The sequence below is a fragment of the Salmo trutta genome, chromosome 28 (assembly GCF_901001165.1).
Source record: "Salmo trutta chromosome 28, fSalTru1.1, whole genome shotgun sequence".
NCBI lineage: Eukaryota > Metazoa > Chordata > Actinopteri > Salmoniformes > Salmonidae > Salmo > Salmo trutta.
This window is the reverse complement of record NC_042984.1, coordinates 22,192,754-22,215,978: the sequence shown is the minus strand read 5'-3', so window position 1 is coordinate 22,215,978 and position 23,225 is coordinate 22,192,754. Positions and strand designations below refer to the sequence as shown.

Sequence of the window (23,225 nt, the reverse complement as noted above, 5' to 3'; positions counted from 1 at the left end):
CCCTTTTCCGTTCGCTCCACTGTGGATGACTTCATTGTCTGTGCCATGGATTGCTGGAACGGTGCCAGACCAAATCACACACACGTGACCGGTCTTTCTGGGAATGTTCCTGGAAAGACGTGCGCTCGATCAACAATTAAAACTAGAGAAGGAAACATTGTAAAAATAAAAAACTAAGCGCCCAGACCCCTACTGGTACAGACTGATAGAGGGTCAAGTCATGCGTGTAGACGGCAGCTCGTGGGGAACATTGTGGATTATTTGTTGATTATATTCCTGAAATGTTCTGATTATACAGCAGGAAACAAAACAAGCGCTCCAGACCAGATCTTTCCATCGTTGTGTCCGCTCAAGGCTTCAATCATGAATTTCGGAGGACATGACCTGTTCAACCAGTGCAGGTAAAATTAATGATCAGTTGTAGCAGCCAAACATATATCTTCTGTGTTATTGAATGTATGTTGGCCAAACAGGAGTAACTGCCATGCGATTTCTATGACAGGAAATGGCTTCATGCCTCAAGAAGACGTGAGTTGAGATTCAGCATAATATTTTGTTTGCAGCATTAACATGAATACTTTTCCAGTTCAATCCCATCACACGCAGCATATTCATTAGTATATTCGTAAGCATGTTATATATTGCCAATTGACGATGTAGGCTATATAGAGCCTACGTATCCAGCCTAACCGTTGCGCAAACTACACAATTTTCATGTAAAATTGTGAAACGTTGAAATAAACTGTGAAAAACGTGAAAAGTTGTCATTTGGTTCTAGGAGTTAGAGAATATCTTCTGAGTAGGCTATTTCAAGGGTTGAACCACAGAACAATGAGATTTAGTTACTTATAAAAAAAATATTGGGTTGGCCCTTTGGGGTCTTCCAAGAACGCACTTAGTAGGTGAGAAATAGCACACTTTCAAATGCCTGTATGTATGTATGTATGTATGTATGTATGTATGTATGTATGTATGTATGTATGTATGTATGTATGTATGTATGTATGTATGTATGTATGTATGTATGTATGTATGTTAGCCTACAAGTTTAGTCTAAGATTTGTCCAACGACCATAGGACACATGTAGGACGCATGTACAGTACCTTTAGGGAGTATTCACACCGCTTGACTTTTTCCACATTTAGTTTTTACAAAGTGGGATTCAAATTGATTTAATTGACATTTTGTCAACAATCTACACACAATACTCTAATGTCAAAGCAGATTTTTTTTTGAACATTTGTAAAACATTTATGAAAAATAAAACACTAATATATCTTGATTAGATAAGTATTCAACCCCCTGAGTCAATACATGTTAGAATCACCTTTGGCAGTGATCACAGCTGTGAGTCTTCCTGGGTAAGTCTCTAAGAGGAAAATTCACTGTCTTATTGGTAAACAACTCCAGTGTAGATTTGGCTTGTGTTTTAGGTTATTGTCCTGCTGAAAGGTGGATTAATCTCCCAGTGTCTGTTGGAAACCGTTTATTTTTTATCCTTAAAAACACCCCAGTCCTTAACGATTACAAGCATAGTCATAACATGATGCAGCCACCACTATGTTTGACGATATGGAGAGTGGTACTCAGTAATGTGTTGTATTGGATTTGCCCCAAACTTAACATTTTGTATTTAGGACAAAACATGAATTGCTTTGCCATATTTATTTTGCAGTACAACATTAGTGCCTTGATGCAAACAGGATGCATGTTTTGGAATATTTCTATTCTGTACAGGCTTCCTTCTTTTCACACTGTCAATTAGGTTAGTATTGTGGAGTAACTTGAATGTTGTTGATCGATCCTCAATTTTCTCCTATCACAGCCATTAAACTCTGTAATTGTTTTAAAGTCACCATTGGCCTCATGGTAAAATCCCCAAGTGGTTTCCTTCCTCTCCGGCAACTGAGTTAGGAAGGATGCCTGTATTTTTGTAGTGACTGGGTGTATTGATACACCATCCAAAGTGTATTTAATAACTTCACTATGATCAAAGGGATATTCAATGTCTGCCCTTCTTTGAGAGGCATTAGAAAACCTCCCTGGTCTTTGTGGTTGAATATGTGTTTGAAATTCACTGCTCGACTGAGGGACCTTACAGATAGTTGTATGTGTGGGAGAGAGAATAAAGTAGACGGCATCGGTCAAAATCGTGATTTATGACCCTATGTCCTGATGGCGCGTACATGCCCAAATAATGGCATCCGGTCAGGACATGATGGCGGGAAGGTGTCACGTGGTTAGGGCCATATAGTTGCATCCTGTTCTGTCACGTGTTAGAGTGTTTGTTATTTTATATCTATATTGCATCTATTCCTTTGAAGTTGTCATGATGATTGATGTGTAGGGACCTCGTTGAACTGGGGGGTTGTGTTTGAACATTTCAAAGAGGATGGCCCCACACCCCACCTATTTTATAGCTCTTAGGGTTGTTGTCTATAAAGTAGGAATGTCCGGGGGGGGATTGTGTTGGAGGCAGACGACTTATAAATAAGACCCAGAACAACACATGCGGCCCCAGAACACTAAACAAGATTTTAAAAATAAAACCCTGAACATTAAACAGAAAATTATGTTTCCTAAGCCAATTCTCGGGGTACTATGCGCCTCTTGTCGCGAACCCAATGATAAAAGAATCGAGGATCTTTTGGGTGAGGCCCCAAAATGTTTTAAATCGTTTTTGGATACCAGTGATGGCCATATGACTTACATATTCAACTGTGAAGATTTTCACAGACAGCGGCCCCAGCCCCTTTATCAAGCAAAACCCGGGAGTTTTTCTCCTGCACTGCGTATGAGAGAATGGCTTAAGATACGGCTAGCACTCTGTCAAATTGAACAGGCCCTGAGTGGTACAAACGTGCCAGGCTATGCATTGGAAGAGCTTGTGGGTGGGCGCAATGATTTGAAAGCCATAAGGACCTCTTCAATGGCTTATAGTCCCGACTCCAAAGTGACAATTTTAGCATGTGAACAATTTGATAGTACACATGCAACAAAGTCTGTCAGTTCATATGTATTTTCCAAAGCCTGCAAGGATGTCAACTTTTTTATGCCTGTGTTTAGCTTTAAATGGATTGATTACCCTATATTCATAACCCTGATGAATAAGCTGGACAGTCTTTCCCAAAATCGTGAACAATTACGTTGCTGGCCGCTTCTATCCTTAAGACATACACAGACTCTACATGCAAGATGTTTGATCTATCCATGGAGTGAAAACTTACGGAGTCTTGACACGGGAGAATTGGAAACAGACAGTGGGTGGGGTCAGTGACAACCCTATAACCTGGGGGCCTTTGTCTGTAAGAAAGGAACAGTAAAATGTTTTTTAAAAGGTCTGTACTAAAGATTTACCATTAAATAAAGGGTATTAATGCTACCCCTTAACGAACGGGAATCTGTCATTTCTCTCTCGCCCCGGTCTGTCGCGGAGAAATGCAATGTCTTATTTTATACGAATAGTCTTTCCTACAACATGTCTTTCCTACATTACATGTGCCCGGTAATGGTGTCTGACCTGCTGTACAAACATTGTTTATACATAAAAAACATTATTGCCTGTTTCAATATTGCGCAGTAAACATGTTTAAGTAATTATTGCATGTTTAAAAAGGCCTGTACTAAATATTATGAATTAAATAAATGGTTTTAAAGCTGTATCTCACCTTTAACGAAGGGGCGGTGCATTTTCAAGCCATCCACAAGCCTGTCCCAAAAGGATTCCTGAAAGACGTGTGTGTGCGGGAGTGTAGGTGTGTGTGTTTCAAAACAAATAGGGGGTGGGGGTGTGTGTCTCTGCATGGGTGGCTTTTGAAACCAGAAAAAGTGTGTGTGAGTTTGTTTAGGATTGTGTGCGTCTCTTCAATGGGGCTTGGGCACTTTCGATTTTATTACCACACAAGCCTTTCAAATGCGTATTTATCTCACCCCCAAGGATGTGGGGCCTAAAAAGTCAAACAGCCCAGGCAGAATATATCTTGTCTAGACAACCTCCTACGGTTTAAAACATATGTTATTTCTAATCAGCGCAAATACTAACGGTCCCCCCACCCCGGGATATACATTTACAACGGACACCACCAAGCGGTGCTATGAAGCATAAATGCAGTACTGGCAGAAAGAATGTGTCGAGATATGGTTTTTGGGTCTCTAGACATTCGTGGGTACTTTATATGACCCTTTTATGCATACAGGATGTCGCCTGAAAAAACGGCACCCCCGCTCTGTAAGCTCATTACAGAATATTTCTCGTTAGAGACACGACCTCGGAGCGAGGCTAGGGAAACAGATCATATCCATTCTGTACGACAGACTAGAGCGCAACTCCAGACATCAGGCCAACAGCCCCGAAGAGTTATCACCCCCGGACAGCTAAAAGATCATCTGTGAATCCGTCCTAATGCAGCTTTCTGAAGGTGAGTTAGTGAAAATAATATATTAGATTTGGAGAAGTATTGTAAGGATATTTAAAATTTGAAAACTTTCTGAACATCAAGATTGTGGTTTTGTACCACAGTAGAGCTAATGCAACTCTCTTGAAATTCCAAAACAACCCACAACCTCATCCTCAGATTCTGTACTTTTATGTGCAAAACGAGCTACACCCGAAAGGGGGGGCACCTGTGCCGTTATAACTGTTCCGTATGTCTGGATGAAAATTGTCCGATGCAGCCCTTAAACCTGACACCCTGTGAGGATTGTCACAGGACATGTCATTCAGCCTACTGTTACGAAAACACAAAATTGAAACATGGCACCCCAAGGTCTGTAAATCTGTAAGCAGTTGTGACATTAACAAGAAATGTCCAAAATGCCATTGCAATTACAACCTTAAAATAGACAGCCCTAAACCTCATGTGTGTGGAATCATACATTGCCCAATCTGTAAAGGGCCTTTAAAAAGCAGAGACTCTGAAGTGGTTCAAGAAGTGCCACACAAGTGTTATATTCAACCCTTGGCTGAAGATGAACATTCAGAGAAATACGTTTTTTATGATTTTGAGACTAATCAACAATCGGGGGTTCATTTGCCTATTTTTGTATCTACCCTGACTTTCAAGGGTGATAAGTGGTCAGCAGAGGGACACAATTGTGCACTCCTCTTTCTAAAACACTTCAGAAAACCCCAGTACAGAAACTTCACATTTATAGCACACAATTCTAGAGCATATGATTAATACCTTCTTTTGAACCCTCTGATACAGCAAGGCGTTGCACCCAGTGTCATAGCTCAAGGTAGTAAAATCTTGTGTTTTGTAGACCCCGCTTTCAACCAGAGATACATTGACAGTTTAAGCTTCTTACCCATGAGATTGGTTCAAATGCCTGAGGCCTTGGGTTTTGAGAACTCTGTGAAAGGTTGGTTTCCCCATTTTTTTACATCTGAGGAGAATCTACATTATATTGGCTCTTATCCGAGACCCGAAATGTACGGGTGTGATCAAATGTCTCCCAAAGAGCGAGAGAGATTCATAACATGGTACGAGACAGTATGTCACAGCACTTTTGATTTCCACAAAGAGATGGAGTCATACTGTGACAACGATGTAGTTATACTTCGTGAAGGATGCCTCAGATTCAGAGAAGAGGTAATCAAAGATGCAGGCATTGACCCCTGGAGTTGTACAACTATTGCATCGGCATGCATGAAAACCTATCGTACACACTTTCTACCTACAGCATCTATAGCTATCCCCTCGCCTGACAACTACCGACGCCAATTCAAGTCATACTCTAGTGGCTCCATTCAGTGGTTGGAGTACTTGACCCAGGATAAAGACATTTTTATTCAACATGCTTTGAATAGGGGTGAGAAGGCGTTTGGGGCTTATCATGTAGATGGATACACACAGATTGACGGTGTTGAGACCGTGTTTGAGTACAACGGTTGTTTCTTCCATGGTTGTAAATCTTGTTTTGAGCCACAGGCCATGTGTGTGTGTCCTAACCCAAAAGATTTTTGGGGAAATGTACCAAGAGTTTCAAGACAAATTGGAATCTTTACAGGCTACTTACGGTTTGAAAGTGAATGTTATGTGGGAGCATGAGTGGATGGGACTCAAAAAGTCTGATCCTCATGTTCGAGCTTTCCTTTCCAGCTTTGACCCACCAGAACCCTTGGAGCCACGACAGGCCCTGTATGGAGGCCGTACCAATGCTTTGACCTTGCGGTATGTAGCGCAACCAGACGAGACAATAGGGTATGTAGATTTTACATCTCTTTATCCTCATGTAATGAGTTCCTCATGCTATCCTATGGGGCATCCTGAAATTATTCACCGCGACTTTGACTTACCCCAAAAATATTTTGGTCTGATCAAAGCAACGGTCTACCCACCTAGGGGTTTGTTTATACCAGTGTTGCCTTACAAGGGACCTCAAGGAAAACTTTTCTTTCTCCTATGTCGCACCTGCAGTGAAAACAACAACCAGGAAAAGCCTTGTGATCACTCAGATCAGGAACGAGCCCTGACAGGTGTATGGGTCACAGTTGAATTCTCTAAGGCTCTGGAGATGGGGTATCGCGTGGCCAAAATCTTTGAAGTGTGGAACGATTCCAGGAAATCAGACACTCTTTTTAAAGAGTACATCAAGACCTTCTTGAGATGCAAGCAAATGGCTTCAGGCTATCTGGCATCGGTCACAGATCAAGAGAGCAAAGACAAGTACATTCAAGACTATCACGACAGAGAAGGCATACTTCTTGACCTGGACAGAATAGAGGTCAACAAGACCAAACGAAATGTGTCGAAATTGTACTTAAACTCGCTATGGGGGAAGCTTTCGCAGAGATGCAATATGCTAACAACGTCGATCATTAAAGACCCCAAAGAATTTTTGGAATTTGTTTTTTCGGACAAATACGAAATTTCACATTTTTCATTCTTGAGTCAAGACATTGCCCTGGTGCAATGGAGACGTAACAAGAAGTGGGTTCTACCCCCGGGTAATGTAAATGTGTTTCTTGCTGCATTTACCACGGCCTATGGCCGACTTGAACTGTATGCCCTCATGGAGCAGCTTCAGAGGTGGGTTCTTTACCATGACACAGACTCTGTGGTCTATGTAAGCAAACAGGGTGACTGGAGCCCCCCACTTAGCAACTATCTGGGTGGTTTAACGAGTGAACTCAAAGATGGTGACCATATCACAGAATGGTCCTCCTGTGGGCCCAAAAGCTATGCTTTTAGGACTAAAGACAATCACGTGGTGTTGAAAGCCAAAGGCGTGACTCAAAACTACGAAAATGCCCCGCGTGTAAACTTGGAATCAATCACACGCTTGGTTGAGGGGTTCATAAACGATCGGAATAGTGACTTAGAGATTTTGAGCTCCTACAAAAAATTGTTAGGGATAAAAAGGGCTTCCATCTCAGGATTGCCCCACTTACTAAAAGATTCAGGGTAGTCTATGACAAGAGACTGCTTTTACCTAACGGGACCACATTGCCCTTTGGCTACTGACTTATGCTGCAAGCCCCAGTGTGTCTTAAAGCTTAAGATATAATGGCTGCTGTAGAAGGTTTTGCCCCCAGTTGCAACTACCATTTGCGGCCTTAATCGCAGGCTCCTCCAACAGTGGTAAAACTTGTTTTGTAAAAAGTATTTTAGAGAATTCTGAACATGTGTTATCTCAGAAGCCTGACAATATTGTGTGGTGTTATTTGTGTTATCAACCTTTTGTATGATGGATTGTTGAAGAAAATAAAAATCAAGTTTGTTGAAGGAATACCTGAATCCCTGTCTGATGATGAACTTTTACCTCCTCATAAAAACAATCTGCTGGTTTTGGACGATATGCTATTTGCAGGTAGTGAACATCCTGAAATTGCACGACCTTTTACCCAATATACTCATCATAGAAACCTGTCCGTGCTTTACTTGGTGCAGAATGTGTTTCACCAAGATAAAAACAGCCGTACCATTAGTTTGAACGCCAATTACATGGTTTTGTTCAAAAACCCTAGAGACAAACTACAAATTAACACTCTAGCTCAGCAGATGTATCCGGGAAGGAAATCCTACTTTATGGAGAGCTATGAGGACGCTACCAAAGCGCCATTTTCTTATTTAATCGTGGATTTAAAAGCAAATACTCCAGAACACCTGAGGCTCCGAACCGGCCTGTTCCCGTGGGAGTGGCCGGCTGCGTACATTCCTAAAAAGTAACCGCTATGTCGCTGTGTTTAAAAAGAAACCTGCCCCTCTTGAGAAGCCTAGTTGGGGCTACAGCTAAAGAACGGAAGGCCATCTTGGGTCACTGTTCTTCAGATCTCATATTAACCCTATGTGAGATTGCTTTGAATCTTCTCAAAGGGCGCATTCCACTCACCCTGACCCAATTAAAACATTAAAGAGACAAAAGACCACGATCAAACTCTTTGCCAATAAAAGAGCCAGTCTTCAAAAGAAAAGACATAAGCCCCCAGACTGTTGTAGGCTTTCTTCTGCCGTTGCTAACTATAGCTGTGCCCTTCATCACCAGCCTTATTGCTGCCAGACGTGGGGGTTGAACACATAGTATGATGGCAAATAAAATATACTTGGTGCCTCAACAAGAGTTGGATAGACTAAAAAAACAAATGCACGGTCCTGAAAATATCAGACAAACAGCGGAAAATGGTTTGGATACAGCCATGAAGGATATTTGGAACCGAAAAGGATATAAGGTCCAAAAATACACAAACCTCTTGCAAAGGTATTTGGCCTTGGTAAAACAAGGTGAGAGAGATACCAACCGTTTAACGCTTTCCCTACCGGAACCTTTAAACCTTTAAAAGATGACGCGTCTAGAGAGACCCACGCCCCTGTAATGCCTGTACCGGCGATCTTACCGGCTGAAGATCAAATGCGTGTTGAAGATAATGTTATGCATGACATGTTGACATGTTCCGGCACGTAACAGGAAAAATGTTAGATACATTATGAACAAGATAAAAGACTCAAAGGGGACTGTTACTTGGAATGACAAAGGAGAGTTTATCCTTCAGGGCACTGTTGTCAAGTGTTCACATATGCTTGACTTGCTTAAAAGTACCACGGCAGCCCACAAGGTTGCTGATGACAGAAGACCACCAGGGTGGCGTCAGTTTCTTAAAGCCCTGGCAATCCTCAACATTCCCCTCTCGGGGGTACCCAACCATAAGCTTCGTCACTAGATTCAAGCTTTAAAACAAAAACCTTCACCGAGCTACAGCACCCCTAAAGATGTCCCAACAACCCCTCCCCCCTATGAAGGGGATGATGATGACTCATTTACCCCCATGAACTAATCCCGATCTCTCGGGGTGGTTAGACTTTTGAATGACTTTTGAATGACTTTTGAACGACTATGATTAAATTCAATAAATTTTATTTAAAAAATTAAGCAAATTAACATTTGTGGCATTCTTGAAACATTTGATGTGAGCATACACCTTGAATACACGGTCTTTAAGGACACATATTTGAACACTTTTGATATTTTCTAACAAAACAAGCTACAACGGTATCATTACTTCTTAAATCATCATTATAATGAGACATAACATCTTCAAAAGAAACTCCACGGGCTCTTTGGCACAGGTAGAATACACAGAGTTGACCACATGTAGTGGAAAGGTTATCTTGCACTTGTTTGATGCTGTAGTAGATCTTTGATCCGTTTTTGGTGAAAAATTCTTTAATAGATTTGGGAAAATGTGAAAAACCGGGGGGAAAGCCGTAGGAATAAAAAAAAGTTCAGATTTTTCTTCCTCCTTCATCTTCTAGTGTCACAGCTATCCAATGTTCAACCGGCATGTGTTTAGGATGGGTATTAACAATAAACATGGCCGGCCGGTCAGGCCATTTCTCAATAGGTAATTCATCACAAGCCCACACTCCATAAAATTGTTTTCCAATCAATCGGGTCATGAGCCCTTCCAACTCTTGGGTATTCATGTCTTTGCTCAACGATCCTTAATAATAATCCACTAAGACCTGTCTTCGGGCATTCACTTCCAAGATTGAATCAGAGCACGCATAAACAATCATGCTAACTGTACAGGCTAAACGTGTACGGAAACGCATTTCCAGCCTGAGGTTACCTTGGGACACCACAGACAGATTTCCTGAGGTGTCATCATCAGGGGATAAATTGAAAGCATACAATGTGTAACCCTCTGCAAAATCATTTCTGTCAATAGGTAAAGAGAGATCTTTTAGATGCCTCCCGGTAGCCAGGAATAGATTGTAAAATTCTTGCACAGATATGTTATTAAATTGCAGTTGGAAAGCCTTAGCAGGGACCTGACGTCCGTCCTGACAGAGAGCTACATACTCTGCATTGAAGTGTTGAAAATTAAATGGGTTTTTATGTAAGCTGCCCGTATTAGAGGCGTGATCAACCAATCTTATAACCACGTAGCGGGTTAAAGGGCCTAGAAAAAGGTTTTCTTGACTGCAGATTCTACTGCCCACAGGTATGCTAAAGGTTTTCATGGTAATTCTTTGGAGAGGGTAAAGGGCATTTCCTTTCATCAAAGCCTGTGTGTGACCCAGACGAACTGCCGGAGATACAGACACTTTTTTTTAATAAAAAGCGTTGCTCCCAAAACTTTTAAACTAAAGTCACCGTCTTGGGCAGACATCAGACAAAACTCATCCTTAGCCCTGGTTAATTTTAGTCTTAAATCAACCGAATTTAAGAGTAAACGTTCTTGAAAGAAAATGTCAGAGTGTATAGGCCCTAGCAGATGAAACTCTCGAGATTCGGCACAGTAGCGAGCGCGCGTGCCTCCAGTCCTTTGTTTGCAACAGTGGAAGGGTCTATCGATTCCATAGAGACCCCTGCAGTATCCTTGCTAAACAGCCCGGCGCTAAATTGTGTCTTGAGAGTGTCTTCGGAGTAGTTGAGTAAACACTCCATGATGGCCCTATAGGGGTATGTGGCACTGCTTTGACTGATTAGGCGTTCACCCAAAGTCACATTCACTTGGGAGAAGATGGTGGCCAAGGGGTAATTAATGAGACTCACTTTGGCATCGTTTGCAATATTAGTACCATCTCTTTTGGTCACTTTTAGACGTAAATGCACCAAGGTGTTGTTGAGGTCCAGATAGTTGTCACCATGGCCTGGTATGAAAAAATCTATAGGACCGTTGTCGGCAATGGCAGAGAGTGGGGCTATCTCCACATAACTGGAGCTGTCTATTGAATGTTGGGTTAAGGGGGCCGTGAAAAGATTGAGCTCTGTCTTTATAGCTTCAGAGGACATGCGGTGTAAAAGAGACATGTTGCTTGTTCTTTTAGAAAATACTTCAGAGTATTCTTTTTGCCGTTTTTGGTCCAGACCTCCTCACTTTACCACGTCTTTGAGTTACTGAGTTTCTTTTAATGGTTAACTTCCGCTTTTTAGGGGCAGGCCTACGCCTTATACCCGGAGGTCTCTTTTTTGGTCTTCGAGACAACATCATAAGCCCTGAGCCTTCTTGATGCATTTATAAAAAATGTAAATAATAATTTTATATTAGTGAAGCATGGTGGTGGCAGCATCATGCTGTGGGGATGTTTTTAATCAGCAGGGACTGGGAAACTGGTCAGAATTGAAGGAATGATGGATGGTGCTAAATACAGGGAAAGTATTGAGGAAAACCTGTTTCAGTCTTCCAGAGATTTTAGACTGAGACGGAGGTTCACCTTCCAGCAGGACAATGACCCTAAGCATACTGCTAAAGCAACACTCGAGAGGTTTAAGGGGAAACATTTAAATGTCTTAGAATGGCCTAGTCAAAGCCCAGATCTCAATCCAATTGAGAATCTGTGGTATGACTTAAAGATTGCTGTGCATCCAACTTGAAGGAGCTGGAGCAGTTTTGTCTTGAAGAATGGGCAAAAATCCCAGTGGCTAGATATGCCAAGCTTATAGAGATATACCCCAAGAGACTTGCAGCTGTAATTTCTGCAAAAGTTGGCTCTAGAAAGTATTGACTTTTTGTGTGTGTGTGTGTGTGTGTGTGTGTGTGTGGGGGGTTAATAGTTATGCATGCTTAAGTTTTCTGGTTTTTTGTCTTATTTCTTGTTTGTTTCACAATAAGAATATTTTGCATCTTCAAAGTGGTAAAAATCTATTTTTATTCCAGATTGTAAGGCAACAAAATAGGAAAAATGCCAAGAGGGGTGAATACTTTTGCAAGCCACTGTATAAAAAACGTATGTAAATATCACATTTACATAAGTATTCAGACCCTTTACTCACTACTTTGTTGAAGCACCTTTGGCAGCGATTACAGCCTGAGTCTTATTGGGTATGATGCGACAAGCTTGGCACACCTGTTTTTGGGGAATTTCTCCTGTTCTTCTCTGCAGATCCTCTCAAGCTCTGTCAGGTTGGATGGCACAGCTATTTTCGGGTCTCTCCAGAGATGTTCGATCGGGTTCAAGTCCTGAGCTCTGGCTGGCCACTCAAGGACATTCAGAGAATTGTCCCGAAGCCACTCATGCGTTGTCTTGGCTGTGTGCTTAGGGTCGTTGTCCTGTTGGAAGGTGAACCTTCGCCCCATCTGAGGTCCTGAGCACTCTGGAGCAGGTTTCCATCAAGGATCTCTCTCTACTTTCCCTCGATCCTGACTAGTCTCGCAGTTCTTGCCGCTGAAAAACATCCACACAGCATGATGCTACCACCGCCATGCTTCACCGTAAGGATGGTGCCAGGTTTCCTCCAGATGTGACAATTGGCATTCAGGACAAAGACTTCAATCTAGAGAATTCAGACTAGAGAATCTGGTTTCTCGTGGTCTTAGAGTCTTTAGGTGCCTTTTGGTATTCTCCAAGCGGGCTGTAATGTGCCGTTTACTGAGGATTGTCTACCGTCTGGCCACTCTACCATAAAGGCCTGATTGGTGGAGTGCTGCAGAGATGGTTGTCTATCTGGAAGGTTTTCCCATATTCACAGAGGAACTCTGGAGCTCTGTCAGAGTGACCATCGGATTCTTGGTCACTTCCCTGACTAAGGCCCTTCTCCCCCGATTGCTCAGTGCGGCCAGCTCTAGGATGAGTGGTTGGTTCCAAACTTTTTCCATTGAAGAATGATAAAGGCCAATGTGTTCTTGGGGACCTTCAATGCTGCAGAAATGTTTTGGTACCTTTCCCCAGATCTGTGCCTCGACACAATCCTGTTTCGGAGCTCTATGGTGTCTGCCTTTCCAAATCATGTCCAATCAATTAAATTTGCCTCAGGTGGACTCCAATCAAGTTGTAGAAACATCTCAAGAATGATCAGTGGAAACAGGATGCACTTGATCTCAAATTCGAGTCTCATAGCAAAGGGTCTGAATACTTATGTAAATGAGGTATGTTTTATTTATTTTAATACATTTGCTAACGTTTCTAAAAACATGTTTTTGCTTTGTCATTATGGTGTATTGTGTGTAGATTGATGAGGAAAAACAATTATTTAATCAATTTTAGAATAAGGCTGTAACGTAACAAAATGAATACTTTCCGAAATGCACTTTAGATGATTTGTGTGTCTGTTTGCGTTCTTAGTGCGAGTCTAAAATAGCAGACAGTGACTCCTACCAGACCTCGGGTCAACAAACAAATTGAGGACCATTGGATGCTCAAATCCTCAAGTGTTCCATTGCTGTCATGCCCAATGATTATACCGACCAGTGCCCCCGATAAATACCTCAACGCAATCCGGCTAAAGGACTGCAAGCTGGAGTCATGTCGAAGTGCGTCAAGACTAAGAGAGAATGCCGCACGGTTGCAAAGAGCCATGTCTCACCTTCGGGAGTCAGGTTAGCATATTTTCATTATTGTAGGCCGACATTTCGATTAATGGACTATTTCAGTTGCTGTGTAAGGACTCTGAACACATTTTCCATTTTATTAGAATATTCAGACTACATTGAATTACAACAGATTGAAATGTCTTTTTTTTTAAATAAGCAGAATTGAAACTTTATAGCCTGCTATATCTGACATGAATGTAGCCTAACATTTAAATTCAGATTACATTATGTAAAGAATATTTGCCAGCCTAAACGTATTGCACACTTATGAATCTAATATTCTCAGCCGCATGTCCCTCTCCCTCTTGCTCATGCTCCCCTCTCTCGGTGTTCTTCAGGCTGGTACTGGGGCCCCCTGACAGCTACTCAGGCTAAACAAGTTCTAATTAAAGCTCCAGAGGGGACTTTCCTGTTGCGGGACAGCTCCTACCAGGGCTACCTCCTCACCCTGTCTGTGAAGACCAGCCTTGGCCCCACACACCTCCGCATAGAGCATGGCACTGGCATGTTTGGCTTCGACTCTGTGATTGTGGCATGGCTACGAATACGGAGGTTTGAGGGGGCTGTAAATCTGGTGCAGCACTATGCCTTGACTTTATAAGCATCTGGCCAGTCAAAAGGAGAGACTCAGGGCTCAAAAGGAAACAGGAGGGGCAACCCCTTCGCCCCCTTTAGAAAGAACTCTGCAGCTCAAGCTCATCCGCCCCCTCCATAAAGTCTCCCCTAGTCTCCAGCACCTTTGCCGCGTCACTATTAACCAGCATTCTCGCTGTCAGCAGGACTTACCCTTGCCAGGGCGGCTACATGATTTCTTGCTGGAATACCCTTTTGTGCTGTAGGAAATGTTCATCTGATGTTTTGATATTCCTGAATTAGACTTAAATTGGACATCAATGATCAATGTCCTAATGTAGTGTTGAAAATTGGCTCTCAGCTGTAAACACGTTGGTTCCTAGATGATAATTTAGAAAATCCCTACATGTATTTTTACACTTGAGTCCTTTAGCAGACGCTCTTATCCAGAGCGACTTACAGGAGCAAAAGGGTTAAGTGCCTTGTTCTAGGGATCATTGACAGATTTTTCACCTAGTCGGCTCTGGGATTCGAACGAGCAGCCTTTTGGTTACTGGCCCAACGCTGTTAACTGCTATGTATCAGAGGCAAAATTCACCTACTTATCACCATCTTAGGTTAGTTAAAATAAATTAACAATTGAGAGTACTGAAATGGAATGCTGAAATAAATAACCGTTAGAAGAACATGACAAGGGGGAATAGATAAAAGCTTTGTTATTGTTCTATAAACAGTATAAAAGAAAGATTATTTCATAATGGACCACATTCATTAAAAACACTATACAGTATTCAACCAATTCACCTGATGTACCATGGCTTTTATTATGGGGGATTTTTTTATGCTGATGTGAAAAGGGCTTTATAAATAAATTGGATTGAATTTGATTGATGTGGATTCCAGACCATCGTCTTGCCTTAGTTGTCTTATAGTGGACATGTCTTTATGCTGCAAAGGTGGTTGATCTGAGTGTCCTATCCATTCCCATTTTCTCTGAATCCTGCAGTGTAACTTGGTCATTATCAAGGTTGTGTAGTTTCAGCTGATCACACTTTTAGTTATTTTTTAAGACTGTCAATGTGTTACTCAATTTCAGGTCTAAATTGGGGTTCCTTTATAGATCTTCGAGATGCTGAAATAACCATCTCTTGAAATTAGCAAAAATACTTCCAAAAATCCTTCTACACCTCCTTATGTACAGTGTAAATGAGCCGCTTATGGTATTTGCAACCATTTGGCAGAGCCATTGGGATATGGCATTGATCTGTTTTCATGTGTGACAGAAGCTAAAGTAAAACATTTTTTTTAGATAAGCCATAGAAATTTGATATTTTATAACTGCCTATTTTATAACTGTTTCTGTATCTGCCACTTGAGAATGATTGAGAATAGCAAAAGTACATTTTAACCGTATTTTACTTACTGTAATTTCCGGACTATTAAGCGCACCTGAATATAAGCCGCACCCACTGAATTTTCACAAAATTATTATTTTGAACATAAATAAGCCGCACATGTCTATAAGCCGCAGGTGCCTACCGGTACATTGAAACAAATTAACTTTACACAGGCTTTAACGAAACATGGCTTGTAACAAAAATAAATAGGCTTTAACGAAACACGGCTTGTAACAAAAATAAATAGGCTTTAACGAAGGCATGTAACAAAAATAAATAGGCTTTAACGAAGCACGGCTTGTAACAAAAATAAATAGGCTTTAACGAAACACGGCTTGTAACAAAAAATAAAAAATTTGCAGTAAACGGTAGCCTACCAAGAAAGTCATTGGTCACCATCTTCCTTCTCCTGTGCACTGAAACCATCTCCTTCGGTGTCGGAGTTGAATAGCCTCAGAATTGCTTCATCCGATATTGGATCGTTTTCATTGTCGCTCTCGTCACTTTCAACCGGAGGCAAATCCCCCGCTGAGCCCTCTTCAACATGCAGCAGTCCAGCCTTTCGAAACCCGTTGATGATAGTGGATTTTTTGACAATGCTCCACGCTGTCAGGACCCACTGGCAGACTTGACCATAAGTTGCTCTTCGCATGCGGCCCGTTTTAGTGAAGGATTTCTCCCCACTTGTCATCCAAGCCTCCCGCTGAACATGGAGCGCCACCTTAAATGCACGATTTACACTGATGTCGAGTGGCTGCAAATACTTTGTTGTACCCCCAGGAATCAGGGTGACAGAATGACTCCCGTAATCAGAATGATGGGAAGTTTGAGAGCGCTCGATTTAATCTAAACAGTAAACAAAAAAGATGTTTGACCTTAACCCGTTCGGCAATTTCATTGGTCTAATGAAAGCTTCATGCTGCCAAAAAACTGAGCACGTCTGTTAAAGGAATTTTATATCTTGATGATAATAATCAATTCGCCTTGACTAATGCCCAAGGTTTGTAAGACAATGGGTTAAATAATTAGGCAAGGACTCAGCTTTCTGCAAAAGGTTTCTGTAGCTTTATTCAGAGAACGTTCTGGCGTCAGGATAACAAAACAGTCATTTTATAGTTCTTGCTTACTTACGCACATGCATTTACACACAAACTGTTGGTGACCTGCATACCCCATTGACTTCACACACACTGTTTATCACCATCTAGCTCAGCCTGTTCCTTTCCCTCAAGGTTAGGAACCCTTTGAAGTTTTACTCCCTTTACCATCTGTCCCCTGCTCTCTATACTAATTGCATACACACATTTCTTTCCCTCTCCAGTGGTTCCTGGACTTTCTGGAACTAATCAGAACAATCGATCACTACATTGATCATTACATTGATTATTCATTAACCATGCTGTATGACTAATAATTCATCATGGTTTATTGATTAATTTACCTTTATTAGATAATTCTCTTATCAACGTCACAGAATGTGTTTTTTTGGAGAGAAAAAAATTGAAAGCGGGAAAAATCCATATATTAGCCTCGTCATTGTTTAAGCCGCTACGTTAAAAGCGTGGGGAAAAAGTTGCGGCTTATAGTCCGGAAATTACGGTAATCCCTTGATGTTTACTTAGCTCAGTTTGAGCTCACCGCTCTTTCTAGGAAAATAAAGACAGGGAAAATGCAATGCTCTTTGAGGAAACCATAGAAACTGAGAGAGAGCGTGTGTTGAAGGGAGTGGGGGAGTCTTTTACCTTTCCCAGAATGATTAACCCTGTTTCTGTTTGACTCCAGTTCAACCACAGACTCTTTGTGAAGTGTCTCAGATTTTTCCTTTAATTTCAATGTGGACATTCATTGATTATTGTACAAAAACAATCTCCCCCTCGTAGCTTACATCATTGCAGAAAGATGCTGTGAGTGTGCACAGAGAAGGTTGGGGCTTATGCTGTAGTAATATGGTATTTTACTAATGCAGAGGTGTGTATGTGTCTGAGTGAGTCTGTGTGTGTATTTGTTGAGCCGATTGAATGACTCAGTTCCTGGAATGAGGATTCCTGGAGGCTGCTGCACCCACACCGGATTCCCACTCAAAGACCCAACTACAGAAAAAGAGAGAAAAATAGACAGAGAGGGGGTGGGTTAAGATAATTTTGAACAATGACTTTTCATGCCTTTTTTTACAATAATTTGCCATATTCATTCTTGTCTCATCAAACATCTTTATTACAGTTCTTTACAGGTTTACTACACATTCTTATCTACTGCTTACTTACCAGTAATTGACTTAGAGGACCCTGTCCTTGAACAAAACACTGTAAATTATTGAAATAGCAGGTATGATTAATGTAAACACATTTCTTATTTTTTTTAATTATAGATTGAATAAACACATCTCTTTTTTTCAGAGTTCATGCTCTTACTCCGCTGTAGATAGGCTCTTTATAACTGCCCAAATAATCAAAATGTTCTAGGTTCAAATCACGCATAACCAGCAGAGCAACCAGTCGATGTACAGTAAATGCCCATGCCTTAATGTAGGTTTACATAGACCCACAAGTACAAAGATGATTTCATCTCCCAAGCACCAACATGAGTGGAGGTCTCCCACCAGTACAAACTTTCTCAGTGCCAAATATGATTGCTCTTTACTTTGTCCATCCTCTCCATACCTGAGCAAGGACTCATCTTTTTTCTTACGTTTACCATAAGTCACCATGGTCTACTTAGTGTATGGTTCACACTGTACATGTTTGTTTCCCCCCCAATTTGACCAAGCGTGGTCCATTATCCGCCCTGGGCCTTCTCTCATTGTGTCTGCCTGCAGTTCTTGGTATTGAACTTCGTATTGAACTGGCTGCCTATGTGCCAGACAGTCATCTGTTTACATGAGCTATGTTTTCGAGGGCCTAGTGAGGGGAAGGGATTGGTGGTGCAGGGCTTAATGGGGAGAGGGATGCGGAAAAGAGTTGCTCTGAGAAAAAATGTAATTGCAATTCCATCTGTCTATATTCATGGAAGGAGAGTCAACCCTCTCACTGCATGGACTACCTCTTCCTCCATACAATAGGCCCACTAAAATACCAGAGTATTTGGTAAATTGATACGACAGTCCTTAATAAATGGCGTACAGTATGAGTTTGGCGACACGTACCGACGCATCAGGTGCATAGCACTCAGCTTCTCTGTTCCAGAGACGCTTCATTGGCTGCATTCCTCCGTCTCCCATTCCTTGCTTTCGTGAATTGGCTTGTCAATCAAAGGGCTATTATGTTTTCATCCTGGTTAGCTGCAAAGTGAAAGGGGAGTAACGTTCGGTGAGTGTTCATTACAACCACTTTCCTGATTTAAGGTAAATTGGACAAATAATTTAGAGCGAGCAATATGGTTATCCGCAGAGGTACTCTTCTAAGACACTTGCAATACGCCAAAGTGAAAAATAAATTGAGCTGCGCTACCAGGTTGGTCTGTGACAACGTTAGCTGGAGCTGTTCAATTCAGCAAGCTAAACACACGATGCATGACATTGCTTGCGTAGCAACTTTAACGAGCCAAGTAATACAGCTAGTTACTAGGTTACCTAACATCGGGTTAAGCCCGGTTTGACCTACACGGTTTTGGCCACCCAAAGCCATCATACAACCAAGTGTAGTGGTGGCCAGCATATTTGATGTATGTTATTCACGTGCGTCGGCCTGGGTGCTGCGCACATTCGCTAAATCTGAATCTTAAAAAATTATTTGTAATAATTTAGCTAGAAATTTGAGTATTAGTTTGCTAAAGCTAAATCAGATAGTCCAATCTGAGCAGCATTTTACCCGAGCCCACACATGTGAATAATATGGACATTGTTGTGTGGACCACATGATTACTTGGTAAAAAAGTAGGACATATCCAAAAATGTTACGTCAATTATGGGTCATGCTCTCTACTATTACCGTTTCATGTGGAAACGGTGGCAAGAAAGCAGATTAGAGGCCCCCATAAAAAAAGCTTGCCATCATAGCTAGCTGTTAGATCAAAGTGCACAGAATAAATAGTTTCACTATCTGTAACAAATTTGTGTGAAGATTTCTCTGCCATTTTTCCTCTTTCTCGTATGCCTAACCATGTGATTTCTACTTGTTTTGTCTTTTGGCCCTCTCAGGCATATTTCACACTGATTAGTGAAAGGGGAGAGACCATGTGGAAGTCACATGAGCGACAAGGATGAGGAAAAAACAACTGGGAGAGGACTGCTCCGCCTAACTTCTCAATAGGACTGGGGATTTGCTGCTTCCGAAGCTTGGCTGGGACAGCCTAGCAGCCCCTGACTCACCCTCTACCCACACATATGCAATGAACAGCACTACTCAGCCCCCTGCCCCCATAGACAGGGATGTGGCAGTCAGCTCCGTGTTGGTACCATTCTTCCTGATCACCTTCATCGGGATAGCTGCAGCTGTGGTGAGTGGCTAACAGGAACATCACATGTTGGCCTACAGTGATACAGTTAAGAAGTACTACTTTGATGAGCTAAAGCTTTTGATTTAATAACCTTTAAAATGACCACATAACAACTCCTGCATTTTATTTGAACCAGCTAATCTAGTCATCTTTTTTATTGCAGGTGCTGTATGTGCGCAAGAAGAGAAGGTAACTTCCTTTTATTCTCTTCCTTATTGCTCTCAGCAGGTGTATGGTTACTTATTAAAGCTACATTATGTCACTTTTTGGGTGACCTGGCCAAATTCACATAGAAATGTTTGTTATAGGTCTTTCATTCTCATTGAAAGTCAGTGTAAGAAGAGGTAGATCTGTTCTATGGGTGCTATTTCTATGCCTCCCTTAAGTCTTTAGTTTTTGTGTCTTTTGCTTTTGATACTGTACTCCAGCTTTAAACAGCTGAAAATAAAATATTTTTGGTTATGGAAAATATATTTCACAGCAGTTTAGATGGTACAAGGATTCTCTACACAATGTCTGCTTGTTTTGTCACATAAACTGAAATTAGGCAAACTATTATAATTTTAGCAACCGGAAAATGGTGGAGTGATTTATGCATAGTGCACCTTTAAATTGGCCAATTCCTTTTGAACAATACACAGAAATCTTACAATAATGTCAAAAAATGGTCGTCTTGCATTGGTCACCATGTCAGTGTCCTTTCCTATTGTGTGTTTCAGAATTGACAGGCTCCGGCACCAGTTGCTTCCAGTCTATACTTACGACCCCTCTGAAGAATTACATGAAGTTGAACAGGAAATGCTGTGGAAAGAGGAAGATACTAAGGTATGATTTCACCCTCGTCTTTGTCTATGAATCAATTGATAGGCTACAGTAACATCTGAGCTCCTTCCCTATGTGGCACTTTTACAAACACTAGATGGCGACATTGGCTACGTATAAATAAAGGCCTTTTTATGTAATGTAGTAGTATCAAATGGAGCCGCTTTGTAAAAAAAAATAAAAGACCAGTTCTGAAAGTGGTGCTGTAGGATAATCAGTGCTGCCTTTTAAAAATATTTTATGAATGACGATATTAACGAATGTAGACATTTGAGAACTTGGTCAACCGGATAAGCGTGTCTGCTAAATGACTAAAATGTAAAGGTAGGTTTATTTTGCGGAGATACGGTACGACTATCTACCCTCGCGCGTCGGCTGCCTTTCTATCTAACTTTCCCAGAGAGTCTTGTCACCCGACTTGGTATCACTTTACGTTTCTGCTCGGTATAAATTGCGTGTCGGCCACGTGGGGAAACTCCCCTAGCTGGATTTGTTGGAGCTTGAGCTGTCGTTTCCAACTTTGGTGTAAGTCAATTCGGCTTTAGGCACACCTAGTGGGTCATTTAAGATATTTGCACACAGTGTTTATTTAAAATGCATGCCATATACAACAGTAATGAAGAAAAACTCAGGCGACAGTCAGATTATCTGAAAGCTAGTATGTGACTTTGTGTCTGCAGGTGGTGAAGGGTTGGGCACGATCATACCAGCAGCAACGTCCCCTGTTGATGAAAGATACCCACGCATGAGTGTGTTGGAGCAGGACATAGATCTGTGACGACATGCAGATCAGTGGAGTTAACCCTTGAGATGCCAGATTTGTCAGTCATTCAACGTAAAGGGGTTTTAGGAAAAGCATGGACAAGCATGGAGAACAGCCTGTCATGCATTCCGCATCATGCACCTCCTCAGTCATCATCATCTCTGTTGGAGCATTTACTTTGTACAGGGTCAGCCTCCAAGCTAAGAGGAGGTTGGTTATTATGTGATTGTGAACCTCTGATGCCATGCCCCTGTGCCCGAAAGCTGCGGCATACCCGAAACCACGACATGTTGGCTAACTACTGGTGGACATTTTATTTATTTGAGATTATTTATTCAAGTTTTTTTTAAGTTTTTTTTACTGTGTTTGTGTGTGTCATAATGTGGGCGTTACTGAAACTAAGATGGTGCCATCCATCCAAACTAGACACTGATGTAACATTTGCCTTAAATGTCTATTGTTTTAAGTAGGTGTATACCAGCGAGGTTAGCGAAGCCTTGACCTTGGGTGGGATGCTTACCGTTGTACTACTAGTTTTAGTGGTGTAAAATTAGGTTACTATGTCCCTCACCTCATTCAATGTAATAGAAGTTACACAGAAGGTATGCAGTCAATCAATTTTAGTTCTTAAGTTGCTGTTTTGTTTCCCTGTTTGTGGCACCTTGAATGCCATTTTGAAAGGAACCAAAAGAATACCTCCTCGTCATCATACAGATACTGTATGTTATGATGAAAAGGTGGTGAAATCAGAAGGAGGATGTGTAGATAGAGAAGAGATGGCAAATTAATGTAACTAGTCAACCAACCTCCCCCACCCACTCCTCTTCACTATTTAGCTGTGACTACTGCCCTAAAAATGTCCTGTTGGGAAGACAGGGCACCAGGAGGATTGTTCTTCTAGCAGCAGAATCTCTTTCGAAGAATGCCATAGGCCTGACTGTATACAGTACTCAGGAAACCTCAGCCACCCATATCTTTAAAGAAATAAGTGACCAGTGATTCATCCTTGAATTAATTATATGTGCTCTAAGTTACCCCCTTTCCTCCTTGCATTTGTGAATGTCATGTATTCAGGATGAGAAGGATGAAGGCTTCCATTGAAATCAATCATCTTATCAGCGCATGTATATGTACAGTATGTTGGAATCCACTTGATAAGAATTTAAACATGGCTATATACACTGTGTACAAAGCATTAAAAAGACCTTCTCCTAATATTGAGTTGCACCTTCTCAGAACAGCCTCTATTCGCCGGCGCATGGACTCTGCAATGTGTCGCAAGCGTTTCACTGGGATGCTGGCCCATGTTGACTCAAATGCTTCCCACAGTTGTGTCAAGTTGGCTGGATGTCTTTTGGGTGGTGGACCATTCTTGATATACACGGGAAACTGTTGTGTGAAGAACTCAGCAGCGCTGCAGTTCTTGACACACTGGTGCGCCTGGCACCCACTACCATACCCCATTCAAAGGCACTTAAA

The 23,225-nt window shown here is 41.6% G+C and overlaps 1 protein-coding gene across 3 annotated transcripts; it reads left to right on the top strand.

Annotated features, from left to right (window-relative positions):
- The first annotated feature begins 5 nt into the window (after nt 1–5).
- LOC115165816 (small integral membrane protein 29) lies at nt 6–22,961 on the top strand. Of its 3 annotated transcripts, none has more exons than XM_029719220.1 (5): nt 6–401; nt 19,863–20,161; nt 20,325–20,350; nt 20,881–20,986; nt 21,664–22,961. In XM_029719220.1, exons 2-5 carry the CDS (start codon nt 20,054–20,056, stop codon nt 21,730–21,732), a joined length of 309 nt encoding a protein of 102 aa, XP_029575080.1. In that variant the 5' UTR covers nt 6–401; nt 19,863–20,053; the 3' UTR covers nt 21,733–22,961. The 3 variants fall into 3 exon arrangements, with proteins under 3 accessions (XP_029575080.1, XP_029575081.1, XP_029575079.1); XM_029719221.1 differs by lacking the exon at nt 6–401 and adding an exon at nt 17,306–17,852; XM_029719219.1 differs by lacking the exon at nt 6–401 and adding an exon at nt 18,873–19,032.
- Nucleotides 22,962–23,225: the final 264 nt, after the last annotated feature.